The sequence below is a fragment of the Heterodontus francisci genome, chromosome 18, assembly GCF_036365525.1.
Source record: "Heterodontus francisci isolate sHetFra1 chromosome 18, sHetFra1.hap1, whole genome shotgun sequence".
NCBI classification, from domain to species: Eukaryota; Metazoa; Chordata; class Chondrichthyes; order Heterodontiformes; family Heterodontidae; genus Heterodontus; species Heterodontus francisci.
Window position 1 is genome coordinate 20831682 of NC_090388.1, and position 16632 is coordinate 20848313.

Below are 16632 nucleotides of genomic sequence, written 5' to 3' on the forward strand. Positions count from 1 at the left end.
TCCAGAACGTACTGTTCCAAGAAATTATTTTATTTATTTATTTTTTTTATTTAGAGATACAGCACTGAAACAGGCCCTTCGGCCCACCGAGTCTGTGCCGACCAAGAACCTCCCATTTATACTAACCCTACAGTAATCCCATATTCCCTACCACCTACCTACACTAGGGTCAATTTACAATGGCCAATTTACCTATCACTTGCAAGTCTTTGGCGGTGGGAGGAAACCGGAGCACCCGGCAAAAACCCACACGGTCACAGGGAGAACTTGCAAACTCCGCACAGGCAGTACCCAGAATTGAACCCGGGTCCCTGGAGCTGTAAGGCTGCAGTGCTAACCACTGCGCCGCCCTCAAACCAAAAAGGTCAAATTACAGCTGTAAATCATAAAATAATTCTTCCTTCAGAATATTAATTCCTCACAGATAAACACAATTGCCAAATCAATTGGAGTTTATATTAAGTAAATTGATATACATTTCATTTGGTTGTATATGACCACATGAAAAGAGAGATGGCTGAATGACAATGAAAGGATTTGGAGTGAAAATAAGTTTCTGGTATTCCACACGGCTTTACGTTTACATCACTCTTGTTTATATAATACTTAAACTGCCAGGCAATAGGCATGCTGAATTTCTAGTCATGAAATTCAGAGGTTCTCTACTGGCACCAAATAGTTCTGGCCATTACTTTCTCTCGTAACTCCAACTGCCTTTCTGAAAACTTGGATTGATGCAGTACTTGACGAGTCTCAACAAATTTCCTACAGAACCATTGGAGGAGAATTTTTGTACTTATAATTGCATGTTTGCTGTGATAAGTAATTGTAATTACTGGTGTTATTATACCACTGGAATGTCTATTTCTCAAAAGGAAATTGCTGAAGTATTGTGATTGCTGATTTGATGCATCATGGCAGAAAAATCATTTCCTCAAAATCAACTGGGAAAAACATCAGAAGGGCCAACCCACCCAATACATGGAAGGTATGTCCCTGCATATTGATATCTTATCTGTTGCAATTATTTTTGAATTATGTGTTGAGATAAACTTCCTTATGAAGTTAATCATATAACAAAACTTCGACTCAGATGGGCAAATGATAGCTACATTTTTTCATTGCTTCTCGAAACCTTTATGGTATACAGTGAGAGTGGTGGATTTCAAAAGGATGAACAAAGTAATGAATACATGATTCGTCACATATAAAATAATTTATTCCACACTTTCCTTCATGTTGAAGATAACGCTTGGGTTCACAAAGACTTTTCATTGTTACTGCTTAAACATATATTCTTGACATTTTGTAACTGATATGTGAACTCCAAAAAAGGAAAAAATAATGTCAGAAATTTTGATCTGAAATATTCCATATGGTCTTCATCAGTCTGATTTTTCTTTGCCTTTATTTTAGTCCTTTAAGTCCTGAAAGTATAATACTTATCAAAAGCTCTGATACTAAAAATTTCCAATGATTGGTGTTATAAACTGGAATACAGAATGCCACAGCATGTTTTATAAAAGCTGTAAAGGTTAGGAAATTTCAGATTTTGGTGCAGAACTGCTAGACCAGTAATATAATGCATGATTATTTACCTGATAATATATGCTGCTGGTAACTGTACGATGAAGGTACCCCACCAACGGGAACTGGTCCCCGTTGACCACCCGAACTTAGCTCATCATCATCATCTTCCCCAAAGTGATGTACCTTTTCATAAGCTTCAAGGTAACTGAAATAAATCAAGGTATTATATCAATGAACAGCAGTACACAACATAATTATCAGCAAGGAAGGATATTGAGCTTACAAGACTAAGCAGTACATTTTCCAGTTATAAAAATCAATGTTTTCTTTTGATGTCCATTCTGCACGTTTACATTAATCTGGATATAATGAACAAGTAACTCATCATTTACTGCACATTATTCTCCTTTGGTGTTAAGCCAATGGAATAACTTAAGTTTTACAACTACTAAATATAGCATACAGCTGAAGCACATTTCTCAGCAGAATTGGCACGATCCTTATTCTAAAAGCTCACCAGCATCTGACGATAACAGTATTATAGAAATCTCAAAACTATTGCTAATGTAGATGTTTAGTTTTCAAAATAAGTTGCCCAAGAAAACTGGAACATAATGTTTACGAGTTGGCGGCAAATTATTTGTGAAGTATATTTCAAAACGTTGTTTTGAACAATAGCCTACATATTTGGAGGGAGAGTGAAGAATGTTAACTGTATTTATACACCTAAATCTCAACATATCCATTACTTTTGAACTTAAACAGTTAAAAAATAATAATTTTCTGTAAGTGGTCAATGATGTGCAAAGATCATATAATTAGTTTTCACAGCTACAAAATGAAGAGCATAAACTGAACACATCCATACCTTTCATGCACTTAATAAAGTTTCATTACAAGTCAAGCAAGGATCATGACATTTCACATTTTAGAATGGTTTCATACAGTTGTGATTCTATTGTACTCCATGCATTATTGTTGGGTTCTTTTCATCTCCTTCCTAAATTATAAATACCATTTTAACACAATCCTACAAGTTAAAAGCAGGAAACTTAAATGAATAACTGATCAAGAGAATCATTCTGGTCATAACAAAACAAAAAATCTAATACATTCCAATGGGCTGCAAGAGAAATTAGTGAAACCCAAGTGATCAGCCTTATTTACTGTGATGTAAGAAAGCGACTTAATCATGTCTGATTGAGAATAAGGAAGCTGCTTCACTGATTCTTTTAATTCTCACCATAGCACTTCGAAAATCCTCAAAAAAGGGGATGAAGATTCCTCACACATGCAAACAAGGACAGGTAAAATTGCAGTCCTCATCTCCCAAGACAAGATCATAATTCAGAAGCAAACATCTTTTACCCCACTGATATGTAGCATTAAGCAAGCTAAGCACAGGACTCAATGCTTCTAAATCACTCAATAACTACCAAAGGGAGGCACCTCAGTGCTCTTCTCCCACCTGCAATCCTCTGTTATCATGGCTGAAGCTGGTCTGAAAAAAAAAAAATCAGTGCAAATGCTTTTGGTCGTTAAGCATTTGGAAAGGAATGTTTCTGTCCATGTGCGTTCATTGCTGACATTGGACATCTTCCAGCACATAATATTTAGCTTCATACAGGATAGTAAAGTTTATTTTAAATATTTTCTCAGGTTTAGGGGATCACTCTGCTTAAGGGATTTTAAACATTCTGCACTGAACTGATTCTTTTAAATGGACTTTGCTGTACTGTTGCAATAAGTGCAGATGACCTAACAAGTAACATTGTTCCCATCTGTCTGGAACCAACAATTACCGATTAGCATGGAGGATATTCTTGACCCTGCACTGCAAATTGTACCTGCAACTCAGAATAGCAGTTCTCAGTTCAGTGCATGTGTCTAAAAGTTTCCATTTTCTGCTTGTTGCTCTAAAAACTTCAAGAACAGCTTTAAAGCTTGCTCATTGTAAAACATGTTTTCCAGTCATACTTCAACTTCAAATAATCAGGCGGAGGCCCCATAACATAGCACTGTCCATTCCTTTTGATTCACAGCCACTTTTTACACTAAACAATATTAACTACTCAATTCAAATTATTGAATAACGTAAACACCACAAAGTAGGTATTTAGTGCAAAAAATTAAGTAATTTGAATTAAATACCTTTGAATTAAGAGACTATAGTGTTATGACCAGGTGAGAAGGGATCTCGGGGTTCCCTCTCAGCCTTTGCCTGGTGTAACCATAACAGGGTTAATTTTAGAAACACCGTGTTTTTAGCTCCCCCTCAGTGAATCCTCGTTCACTGCTCCAGTTGCAAGGTAAAGAAATCAGACAGGTTTCCTTAGATTTAAACAAGAAAGGTAGAGGTTTATTAATCTTAAACTCTAATCAGTTAATGACTACGAGTGTGCGATGCAACCACACTAGCATGCATACACGATAAACACACAAGCAGATAGAGACAGAAAAAGTAGAAAAGAATAAAGGGGAAAAGTTTGAGGCAATATCGGGATTATAATTAGTCCTTTAAGTTCAATGTGGAGTCTTTAGTTGCCGGTAAGTCCTGCAATTTGTTGGGGCCCAGTGCATGCTTCAACTGGTCTCAATGTTGGAGTCTTTTCTTTCGAGGTTTACATGTCTTCCGTGGGTCCGGTGGCTTGGGAGAAAGTGAGAGAGGTAGCCAGGAGAGAGGATACCCTGTTCCAGCTTCAGTTGCAAACTGCCGTCTGTTCCTTTCGGTGTGGCATAATTCAAAAACTCCAAGTTGGCCAGCAGGTTAGTCCAAGCCTCAGCTGCCCACTTTAACTGCCTTGCCAGTTTTTCAAAAGACACAAAAAACACTCCCACGTCTCCCTCATTGAATTTTGTAATCAATTGGGAAGGTTTTAACAATTTTGTACCCAGCCCTGAACTACACTCCTTCTTTTTGGCCATGCTTTCATTGGGGTTACTCTGTCGCCCCCTAGTTAACTCAAATTGCTTTAGCTTTCTCTCTTCTCATTCTTTCTGGAAGGTTCTTACTCTCTCCTCCCTCTCTTTGCCTTCACGTTCCTTCAGGAAGGCTCTTTCTTTCTCTCTCTCCTGTCTCTCGCTTTCTTTCTCCTCTAATTCAAGTTTCCTCTGTTCCAACTGCAGCTTTGCTAGCAATACCCTGTCGGAGTCTACTTCTAACCCTGTTTCTGCTTCTTCAGATTCAAGGGAAAAATGGTTGGCCACTATTCTTAGGAGCTCAGACTTCCTAGCCTTGCTACTTTACAGTGATCCCACACTGCTCAGCCACTTTCCTCAACTCCTCCATAGACAGTGCTTTTAACTATCCCAAGTTACTTCACCCTGGCTTGGGGAGCTACTAGCTTCAGTCGCAGACATGTTAGCATTCTAGCACACACAACCACAAGAAAACCTGTATTGAAATCTTTTCTCTTTTGTTTGGGGTCAATTTAGCTTCCTACTTCCAATTTCTCATTTGTCTGTGAGTCACATCCAGGACACTAGCCCCCAACTTTCTGTTATGACCAGGCCAGGAGGAGTCTAGGGGTTCCCTCTCAGCCTTTGCCTGGTTTAACTGTAACAGGATTGAATTTTAGAAACACCGTGTTTTTAGCTCCCCCTCAGTGAATGCTTGTTCACTGCTCAAATTGTAAGGCAAAGAAATCAGACAGATTTCCTTATATTTAAACAAGGAAGGTAGAAGTTTATTAATCTTAAACTCTAATCAGTTAACGACTATGAATATGCGACATGACCAGACCAGCATGCGTACGTGATAAACGCACACGCAGATAGAGACAGAAAAAGAAAAGACTAAAGGGGAAAAGTTTGAGGCAATATCAGGATTATAATTACAGTCCATTAAGTTCAATGTGGAGTCTTTAGTTGCCGCTAAGTCCTGCAATTCGTTGGGGCCCAGTGCAAGCTTCAACTGGTTTCGATGTTGGAGTCTTTTCTCTCAAGGTTTACATGTCTTCCGTGGATCCGGTAGCTTGGGAGAAAGTGAGAGACACAGAGCCAGAAGAGGGGCTACCTTGTTCCAGCTTCAGTTGCAAACTGCCATCTGTTCCTTGGTGTGGCACAATTCAAAAACTCCAAGTTGGCCAGCAGGTTAGTCATGTGACTAACTGGCTTAACCACTCCTGCTTTTGTGGATTTCAAAGCTCTCGGTGGGGGGGTTGTAGGGCTGTCTCATATCCAGAGAAGATGTGGATCACTATCACCCAGTCCAATCTCTGTTAATTGATTCAGTGAGCAATTCTTTTGTCTCAAAGCACTGTCTCTTAGTATGCAAATGTTCTTCCAGCCAAGTGTCTGGTGATCTTCAAACAAGTCATTTCTTCACTCTAGCAACAGTTTAAAATCAATGTTCATATGATGAAATTAATATGCCTCATTCTTGATAGCTGGGGGTCTGCATGACAATAAGAATTAACAATTTGTTTTAAAATATTTATAACAATATACTTATTATTTGTTCTCAAGATGTGGGCTACCCTGGCAAGACCACATTGGCTTCCCATCCCTATTTAATGCATGAATCTGATGCTGGCTTGCGTTCTTGAACTGCTGATGTTGAAAGTGCTCCCACAATAGTGTAACGTAGGGAGTTAGAGGATATTGACCCAGTGACATGATAGAATGGCAATACATGTCCAAATAGGAATAATGAGAGACTTGGAGGAACATTGGGATACGATGGTATTGCCACGACAGTGCAATTAAGTCCTGCTTGGCAACAAAGTCGTCAAGGATGGAAGGCGCTGCTGAAGTAAACTTAGCAAATCGCTGCAGTGCATTCTTAGTACATGTTGCAGCCGAGGTGCATTAGTGACTGAGGGAATGATATTAAGTCCAGTGGTGTAGTGTTGTAGTCTTTTGAAATTGCAATTGCACTGCGTACTCTACAGGCTGCTGTAGAACACACATGCTAGCAAAGAAAAAGCTTGCTGAACAACATCTTAACTATGCAAGCGTAAATACAGTGCCATAGTTACTAACACTAGCCGACATCAAAGCAGCAATAAAATATGAGGCTTTACAACTATGTATGGAGGCTACGGAATCTCGAAACTGGAAAGACGTGATCGAGAAAGCCTCGACAAACGAAATCACTCACACACTACAAAATCTTCACCATTACGAGATCAGTTGTGGTTGTATTGCGCAACAACCGTACTGTCATTCCACTCATAGAGCGAATGTGTTGTCGATATAGCACATGACGGATGCCAAGGAATAAAGGTGTGCAAAGGAAACCCAAACCCTGTCCGAATGCCAGACCTGGAAGCCCGACATGACCCGGCCCAAATCAGACACGTGTCGCCAGATCCAGTCAGGGTCAGGTTGGGTAGCAGGCCTTTACATCAGTACATAGGTAAAGGCCTGCTACCCAACCTGACCCCGGCGGGATCCGACGATACGTGTCGGGTTCAGGCCGGGTCATGTCAGACTTCCGGGTCCGGCATTCGGGCTCGGTCGGGTTTCCTTTGCACACCTTTACCAGGGAATAGTCAAAACCAAACTCCTCCTTAGGGAAAAGGTGTGGTTCCCAGGAACTGACTGCATGGTAGAGCACAAAATCAATTAGCATTTGTCATGTCAAGCAGCCATAATGTCAAATCTTCATGATCCTCTCAAGATGTCCAAACTAACTCCAGGGCCATGGATTGAGGTTAGCCTGGACTTCAGAGATTTTCCCCACAGGTGAACACCTGCTTGTTCTTACTGACGACTACAGCAGATTCCCAACTGTGGAATTAGTTATGGCTACCTCAATGAAAGCAGTTATCCCAAAGCTTGACCAGATCTTCGCTTTGTTTGGAATCCCTCAAACGTTAAGAAGTGACACTGGACATGCCCATTCAACAGCGCTGAGTTCAGTAAATTTGCAAACTACCTAGGGTTCACTTATAGGAAAATCACACTCCATTGGCCAAGAGCTAATGGTGAAGTAGAGAGATTTATGTGAAATCTACAACTGAGAAAATAAATCATGGAAGAACTATATCATTTTCTTTGTAATTACAGAGCGACTCCTCACTCGACAACTGGAAAACCTCCAGCTACACGTATCTTTGCACATCCTACATGTCCGAGTAGAGCATGGCTACCCGACCCGAACCCAACCAGACCCGACGACGTGTGTCGGATTCGGATCAGGTTGGATCGTTCACAACGCTGCCTTTTGCTCAGGAAGGGAAAGGGAAGTAAGCTTCAAAATTTGAACAACCGGGACGTCAAGGTGGGAAACGTGCATCCGGACTCCACACTGGTCTGCCTCCATCTGCACAATTCTGCAGGAATAGCCTTCTGCCGGAATGGAGGATCACAACATTTGGACAGGGTAGAGCACAACCTCTTTGATATAGTTAACTTTATTCCGGTAGTCAGGCTGGGTCGGATCGAGTCAGGCGCGAGAAAAAAAATCAAAGGACTCGGGCCCGGGTTGGATGTGGTCGGGTTGGGCCCGGGTCGGGTTTCAATTGTATACCCGAGCAGGCCTTTATGTCCGAGTCTACCCAAGTTTCCCTGTGGAGCTAATGATCAACAGGAACATGAATGCAATCAAGAACAGAAGGATCAAAAGAAAGAAAATGCAAAGCAAAACATGAAACTTAGAGCTACACCACTAAAGGCAAGAGATATAGTACTTGCGAAACGTAACAGTCATGTTGGAAAGCAAACAACCCCTTTAGACATCCAACCATTTATTGCGACCAACACAAAAGGATCAATGTTCACTGCTAAGCGCTGTTCACAAATCACGAGAAATGCGTCATTCTTCAAAGCACTGAAAACACCACTCGCAAGCAATGAATCCCGATTCCTATATCGACACCTCAGATGAAGAACTTGAGTCAAATGAGACTATATCTGATGTCAGACGATATCCTACTCCAGAGAAAACGCCCACCATACTTAAGTGATTATGTTACAAGATGAACTATTTACGTTTAAGTTGTCTACACTTTTTAAGAAACAAATCATCGAAACATGTATTGTCTCTAATCTACTAAGGGGAGAAATGTAGTGTTGTAATGTTGTGAAATTGGAATTGCATTGTGTCCTCTAGAGACTGCTGTAAAATACACATGCTAGCAAAGAAAAAGTGAAAGTAAAACAATCACTGCCTCACACATCTTATAAACTCAGTTAAACCTCTCTCCAGTCCCGAGGACATCACAAGTGGCAGGGGCACTAATCAAATAGCAGCTATGCCATGATGGTGCTGAGCTTCAAAAGTTGGTGTGGTTGCACCCATCCAGGTTAGTGTTGAGTATTCCTGACTTGACCTCTTTGGCTCTGGGTGGGGGGAAAGCTTTGAAGAGTCTGGAGGTGAACCACTCATTGCAGAATACTGAGCCTCTGCCCTGCCATTGTAGCTACATTTTTAATATGGCTGACTCGGTTAAACTTCTAGTCAGTATTGACACCCAAGAGGTTGATGCTGTTGCCATTTAAGTTCAGTGGTAAGCTTTTCCTCATTTGGAAACAGGCATTGTCTGTCACTTGTGTTCAACAACATGCATTTATACAGCATCTTTAAAGTAGTAAAACATCCCAAGGCACTGCACAGGAGCATTACCAGTAAAATTTGACACCAAGCCAAGTAAGGAGATATTAGGACAGGCAAAGAGGTAGGTTTATGGAGCACATTAAAAGGAGGAGAGAGAGTTAGAGAGGTGGAGAAGTTATGGGGAAGGTGGGGTGGGAATTCTGGAGTTTAGGGCGTAGGCAGCTGAAGGTACAGCAGCCAATAGCAGAGCAATTAAAATCAGGGATGTGCAAGAGGCCAGAGCAGTCAACATAGGTCAGTGAGCACAAAAGTGATGGGTGAATGAGTTAGGATACAGTTTTGGATGAGCTCAAATTTATGGAGATTAGAAGATAGCCAGGAGACCAGTCCAGAGATGACAAGGACAGGAATGAGGGTTTCAGCAGCAGATGAGCTGAGGCTAAGGTGGAGACAAGCGTTGTTAAAGAGCTGGAAGTAGGTGATCTTAGCAATGGAGTGAATATGGCAGCAGAAGCTCAGCACAGGGTAAAATAGGATGTTACAGTTGCAAGCACTCTGATTCAGCCCCAGTGGCCAGGGAGAGGGATGAAGTTAGCAGCTAATAAACAGAGAAGGTTACCTCATCAGCCCCCATTACCCAAGTCCTACTGTAGGCTGACATTGGCTGCTTCATTACTGAAGGAGTTGTGACTAGATCTGAATCATGGTGAATGCATATATAATTGCATGGGACAGGCTGAATGGATCGATGGATCTTTTCCTTCATTGTTAATATGCAAATCTCCATCCTCCTCTCCCCCCTTGTCCTTCCAAATGGTAGGATTTTTAGGTTTATATGCCTCATTTAAAAGAGCACCATCTTTTAAATTATACATTTTAATATGCACACCATTTTACATTGTACATACTCAAACCTAGGACTCTTAACTGACCTAGCTTAACTGGCTAAACATCAGGTGCAAACAGGTTGGAACAGGCTCTAACAAAATTCGTGAACAGCATTACCTGATCAGACTTTTCCTGTTCATTACACATTTGCTTCCACTCCACCTTTCTATTCTATTTCTCAACTATATAAATGAGTATAAAAAATCTAATATGTAAAAAATCCCATACTTTGTGCATACTTGATCTAATGTTAAATTATGGCATTTGGTACTATTTCACCTTGAGTTTCTTCATGTACATTTTCCTCTGTCTGTACAACCCTGTCCCAGATCGGGTCATTGTGTGCACAAGTAAAAAGTAGAGCTATCCATCATTTTATGGATTAGGCTTTCACTATTGGTACTTCAGTACAAATTTCTCCAACTTTCCAAGCAGCCATTCAGGGTCTATTTTCAAAAACATCAATTCTTTTCAGTTCCTGACAGCTGCACCCTGCTGCCATGCCACTTAACATAAAAAATTATCATGCTTAAAACACAATGTAAAAGATTACTTTTAGCTCAAACTTACCACACTCCCTTTGTGAGGTGTTCAGTGGGGGAACTTTCAATGTTATCCAAGCTTTGAGAAACACTTGGATCTTTAAACCTCTCACCTGCCTATTAAAGCTGACAGGGACCTAAATCTTATTCTTCATAAGCTCATACCTGACCTATTTAAACCAGGATTGCATGTGATCTTACATTAACCACGCTATTAATTCATCATTGATTGCAGAGTAAGCAATCATATTTTGGTGTTTAATCTCTCTTAATTCATTTGATACTTTAAAAAAGTCCAAATCTGAAGTTTCTGCCTAAAATCAAGTTTCCCTCAGGAAGTTACAACTGCATTACTCCTCGGAACAGAAAGTTTCCATTTTGATGTTTGTAATGCTTTATCTTTCAGTTAGGCAAAATCAAAGATTAACGAATAAGGAATAATAACATCAGTTGAATTTGCTCATGTGTACAGTCAGTCTGCAAATGTGACCTATATTCACTTCATTTTTTATAATGCCATTCCATGGATTGCAAAAACACATTGAGCAAGCTCAGGATACCATTGTTCAATATTAATAAAATATTGGCTTCATGCAGCTTTTCTGAAACAAAAATAGGTCAATTAAATGGTGGTTAAAAAAATTGTGCAGATTTTTTTCATTCATGCTTTTCTTCGGTCTAGAGATTACCTATTTGAAGCAAATTTGTGAGTAAAGTTTTCCAATTATGAAAATACAAACACTGTGCACTAAATATACTGCAGTGCCACTCATGGAATTCCACAGCGAAATCATTCTTCTGATCCTACGCTGCTATCTACTGATCATCTTTCATATATGACTGCATGATGACTTGTAGCATGTACTGTTTTATGCCTCTCTTGGCAGAAAGAGAGAGAGTAATGGCAAAAGGAAGAGCAGATTGGACAAAAGAGATACTGTAGCACTCCAAATTTAGGACCCTCGAGATTGCCTATGTAAGCTTAAGAGTAGAAATTTAAGAGTATTCTTAAAAGGTGTTGACAGTAATGCTGATTGCCACTGCTGCTAACTTTTTTTATACTTTTGATTGTGTGGGTGGGGGATACAGGAGAACAATGGTATGCACAGTATCTTTTATTAAACATATTCAGTTTTTCATTATTTAAATACAAGTTTATTATTTAATTCTAGTTTCTAACAGGAGCCAGTTCATATCTTTATCACTATTCCCGTTTTTATAAGTTCAGAATTACAATCTACATATTTCAGTCCCTCAATTTTTAATAGATTGGCAGAAACATTTTCAAAGAGTAAAACTGAAAATGTGTAACTTTTTTAAAGCTTGGATTAAATGTTTTTGAATTAAATTCAGCAAGGGGGGGGGGGGGTGGAGAATGGGGAGAGGTGTATTTTAGATGCCAACATAGCATAATAAAATGCAACTATAAAATCCAGGCCATTCTTGCTGCAATCAACAGCAAAGCAAGGGCACTCACTACTGACTTCAATGAAAGCTTCCCACAAAAGTCTAGTGATATCCACGGTGGGAATTTCCCCATTCCACACAACAGTTTAAATCTGGCACCAAGTCAAGGGGATGTCTTGGTCTGCAGCAGCAGCGATGTAAGCAAGCAGGTCGGCAACCAAATCAAGTGTTCATACACACACAAACACACACAAACACACATAGCAAACCAGGAAGTTAAAAGTACTTACTTCCCTCATTTTTAATGTAACTTTTCAGAAAGCAAGATAAATGTATGACTATATTGAGATAGAAGCTAAAATAAACAGACTCCTTAAAAAAGAATTGTGCTTAAAAATGTGGAATTTTTAATTATCTTGGATATATTTGACATTCTACAAATATAAAATTAGCTTTTTAGGGCCAATAAGGGTGTTTGACAGTTATTATAAAGTTAATATACTGTTAAAATCCCAGTTACGCCTCATTCAACAAGGTGCAATTTTTTCCAGGGTTTTTACAGTGAGACGAACAGCACTAGAGTGGAAGTTCTCATCAATTCATGATTGCAAGGGAGATAGCAGCCTTTGGGAACCTCCATAGCAGAGTCTGTGGAGGAGAGCAAAATCTAAAACTTCTGCATTTGCGCATTATTCTGCACAGGTCTGAACCCCAAACACCGAGTTTCACCGTCTTTACCAAAGAAAATCCAGGCAAATGTGCCTCACAAATTTGATCTTAGTAGTTACTAGGAGCATAGAAGAACTTCAATTGTATTTGGACGCCTATTAAAAAAAAACAATCTCAGTATAATGCACAGAAATCTGCAGCATAATAATACAATTCTATACAGATACTGACTGACCTGCTGAGTGTTCCCAGCATTTTCTGTGTTTTGTTTCATGCTCCAGCAACCCTGGTTAAGTAGTAGCTGCCTAATAGAGACAAAGTCCACCATTATGAGTTTATGTCTGGCCAGTCTTTCAGATAGTACATATCTGGGATAATGCAGGTCACAACAGCAGTTTCTCTCCACAGGTAAGTTCATGACTAATCATAAGGTACGCCAAAGAAATTTACATCTGTTGTGGAAAACAGCAACTATTACAACAAATTATGAATACATTGCATGCAAGTAGATAACAAAAGCTTGCATTTATATAGCATTCTTTAATATAGGAGCCCAAGGCACATCACAGAGCATAATGAGATCAAAATCGACACCATGCCAAAGACAGAGATATTGCCAAAAAACAAAGAGTTGAATTTTGAGCTTAAAAAAGAGAGAGGATGGGATTTGAGTGCTTTGGACCTGCAAGCTGAAGGCTCTTCTGCCAACAGTGGGGTAGCGCAGGGGATGCACAGGAGGGCAGTGTTGGAGAAATGTAGAATTCTCAAAAGATTGAAGTTTAGAGAGATAAGGAGGGAAAGGCAAGGGGATGAGAGATGTTGATGGACGGATAGCCAATGTAGGACAGAGAACACGAGTGACAAGTGAATGGGGCTTAGTGTGGGATAGTCTCCTGGAAGTTCAGAAAGAATTCACAGTGTGTGTGAGAATTTTTTACAAGGGATTCCACACAGAAGCAAAATTTGAAACCTTCTAGTCCACGGCACCAAACTGTTAACTGTTTAGTATGAATTACTTAACAGGCCAGCCACTTTTGGAAATGGAAACAAATGTCACATCGATGCAGTCGGAAGTGCTCTTCTCTGGTTCAAACTCTGCCACACTGTTGGAGTATCTAAACAGGCTTTACCGAACTCTGGAGCTTCGATGCTGAGACTTATTCTCCCAAACTAACATCCTACATGTTAATGAGCTCAAACGCCCAGCAATCAAAGCAAAAGGAACGCTTAAGCTATATAGCCAGAACAGCAGAAGTCAGACTCAAATCATACAGTAATTCGGTAATGCAACTCAAGCACAATGTCCAGTTCTGGTTACTGAGACACAAAGAGATACTCAAGCTCTAGACTCAGCTCAGAGAAGAGCAATGAATATGAATTATGATTGAACAAGGCAGAAACTTGGATTTTTCAGCCCTGAAAGGAGATTACCAAAATGCAAGTTTATAGGAGGTAGAATAAACAAAAGAGAAAAACAAAAACTACTCACGGTGCATGCCTACATGAATCCAAAAGCACTCCACAAACAAGTGAAGTCACTGTTAATACGTCGGCTAATATAGCAGCCAATTCTGCACACAGTAGGGTATCACAAACAGCAAATGAACATATGTCCAGATAATCTATTTGCTGGTGGTGCTGGTTTAGGGAGGAATGTTCACCAGGACACTAGCACAACTCTTTCTTGTTGTCTTAATCGTCCCATGGGATCCTTTACATCCATCTGAAAAGGCAGATGAGGCCACCGTTCAATGGCCCATCAGAAAGATAGCACCTAGTGACAATGCAGCACTCCCACAGTACTGGACTGAGGCATCAGCTTACATTATAAGTTTAAGCTCCAGGCACAGATTGAACCCACCCCTTCTGACTCAACTCAGCCAATCTGACACTATGAGCTAATAAGCAGTATAGAAAAGGTAGAATCCAGAAAAGTACTTCAAATTACACAATGAAAGCCTATGGGAATGCAACTCCAAATTAGTAAAAGACAAATTTAAGACTGATGAAGTAGTTGTTGAATGGAGTGCTGGGACATGAAGTGGTGAGCCAGATGGCTTTCCTTTTCTATAATTGTCTAGTGGCATTGTATCAATTAAGAACAATTAGCAAAATCTTCTAGTTGCATTAAACAGAAGTGGCCATTTTAAATTAAATGGTCAGATTTTACCTGAAACTTTTCTCATGCTCCTAACCCTTCAAAAGAGTGACTTGTGTAATAAATACTACGTGGATTCCTTAGCTATTTTGCTAGCCAGTTGAATCTAAACATTAGTGCACATTGCTTTATTTTCTGGTTTGTCTTACAGATTACTATTTTAGAGCTTGATAATTGTGACTGTTGAGTTGTATATAGTCTACATGCATGTTTTTTACATTTTGCTCAAAACCAGAAGCAGCAAAAAAAAAGGCTGGCAATATAAATGTCATCAGGAGTCCAATTTGTTTGAAAGAATACAGTTTGCATCAGTAAAGGGACCACTACGTACTACAGATTTCACTATTTTAGCCTTTCATATTACAACTAAACCAAATAGTTTTTAAGTACTAATACAAGAGGAGCAATTCAGAAAAAGTTCCCATTTTCCTTCAACATCAGTCTATTATTGCACGCACAATTTTGAAAAAGAAAGTGCATTATTTATCTAAATATATGAACAATTACATACATTAAATTATTGGTTATTTCAGACCCTTTTACAAGTATAAGTTATGCCTCATTTTTGTAACAAATATTTTGACAGCATTTTGTCTACATGCTGCGTCAATCAGGGCTCCTAGTATACAGTATTTAAGCATGAAGGAATTTGAAATTACTTCTTAATAAATGAACTGAGTTACTGAGTTATACTAATTTCTTTATTCACTGCATTTCTTGAAAATTACATATCTCTAGACTGCAGATCATAGAGATTTTCCAACAATTTAGTATCCTTAGCAGTGTACTGTTCTGCCAATAACATTATTCAATAATATTATTCATTATCCAAAGCAATGAATAGTTGGGACCCGATTGCAGAAGTCACTTAACTACAAACAGAATCATAGAATGGTTACAGCACAAAAAGAACCTATTTGACCCCATGGTGTCCATGCTGGCTCTCTGCAAGAGCAACTGAGCTAGTCCCTCTCCCCCGCATTTTCCCCATAGCCCTCCAAATTTCTCTTCAGATAATTATCTAATATCCTTTTGAAAGTCACAATTGAAACTGCCTCAGAATCACACAATCACAGAATTGCTACAGCGCAGAAGACAGCCATTCAGCCCATCACGCCTTCACTGGCTCTCTGAAAGAGCAATTCACTCAGTTCCAGTCCCCCGCGTTCTCCCCGTAACCCTGCACATTCTTCCTTCCTTTCTTTTTTCACGTGTTTACAACACAGAAAGAGGTCACTTGGCCCATCGTGTCTGCGCCAACCGAAAAACGTTCCACCCTGTCTAATCCCACCTTCCAGCATTTGGTCCTTACATTACAGCACTCGAGGTGCATATCCAGACTTTTTAATGAGTTGAGGGTTTCTGCCTCAAATGCCCTTTCAGGCAGTGAGTTCCAGAACCCACCACCCTTTGGGTGAAAAAATGTTTCCTCATCTCCGCTCTAATCTTTCCACCAGTCACTTTAAATCTATGCCCCCAGTCACTGACCTCCCTGTTAAGGTAAATAGGCTCTTCACCTCCACTCTATTCAGGCCCCTCAAAATTTTGTACATTTCAATCAGATCTTCCCTCAGCCTTTCCTCATGGCTGCAATTTTCCAGTCCCGGCAACATCCTCATAAATCTCCTCTGTACCCTCTCTCGTGCAATTACATCCTTTCTGTAAAGAGGTGACCAGAACTGCACTCCACCACACTCCAGAAGTAAGGAGGTTTGTTCAAGCAGCTGTGGGTGCTAATGAGTGATGACAAAATTAAAAAATAAAAATGTATAGCATTACCATGTTACACTACCATTGCATATAACAGTGTATGCACAAAAGTAACCATTATAAGCAGTAGAAACTGTATGTTTCTTGGTAAGCAGTAGAAACTGTATACATTTCCTTGTACCCACTTATCTCCTTTATTTACCTATACGAACATGGCTGATGTCCGA

General features: G+C 39.8%; 1 protein-coding gene across 1 annotated transcript in view; it reads right to left on the bottom strand.

The window, feature by feature from the left end:
* The window catches only part of arid2 (AT-rich interactive domain 2), a 172334-nt gene that overhangs the window by 109344 nt on the left and 46358 nt on the right, over positions 1–16632 (bottom strand). Inside the window, exon 4 of the mRNA XM_068050387.1 lies at positions 1599–1735. Coding sequence (XP_067906488.1) covers positions 1599–1735 — 137 coding nt within the window. The remainder of the gene's footprint in view (positions 1–1598; positions 1736–16632) is intronic.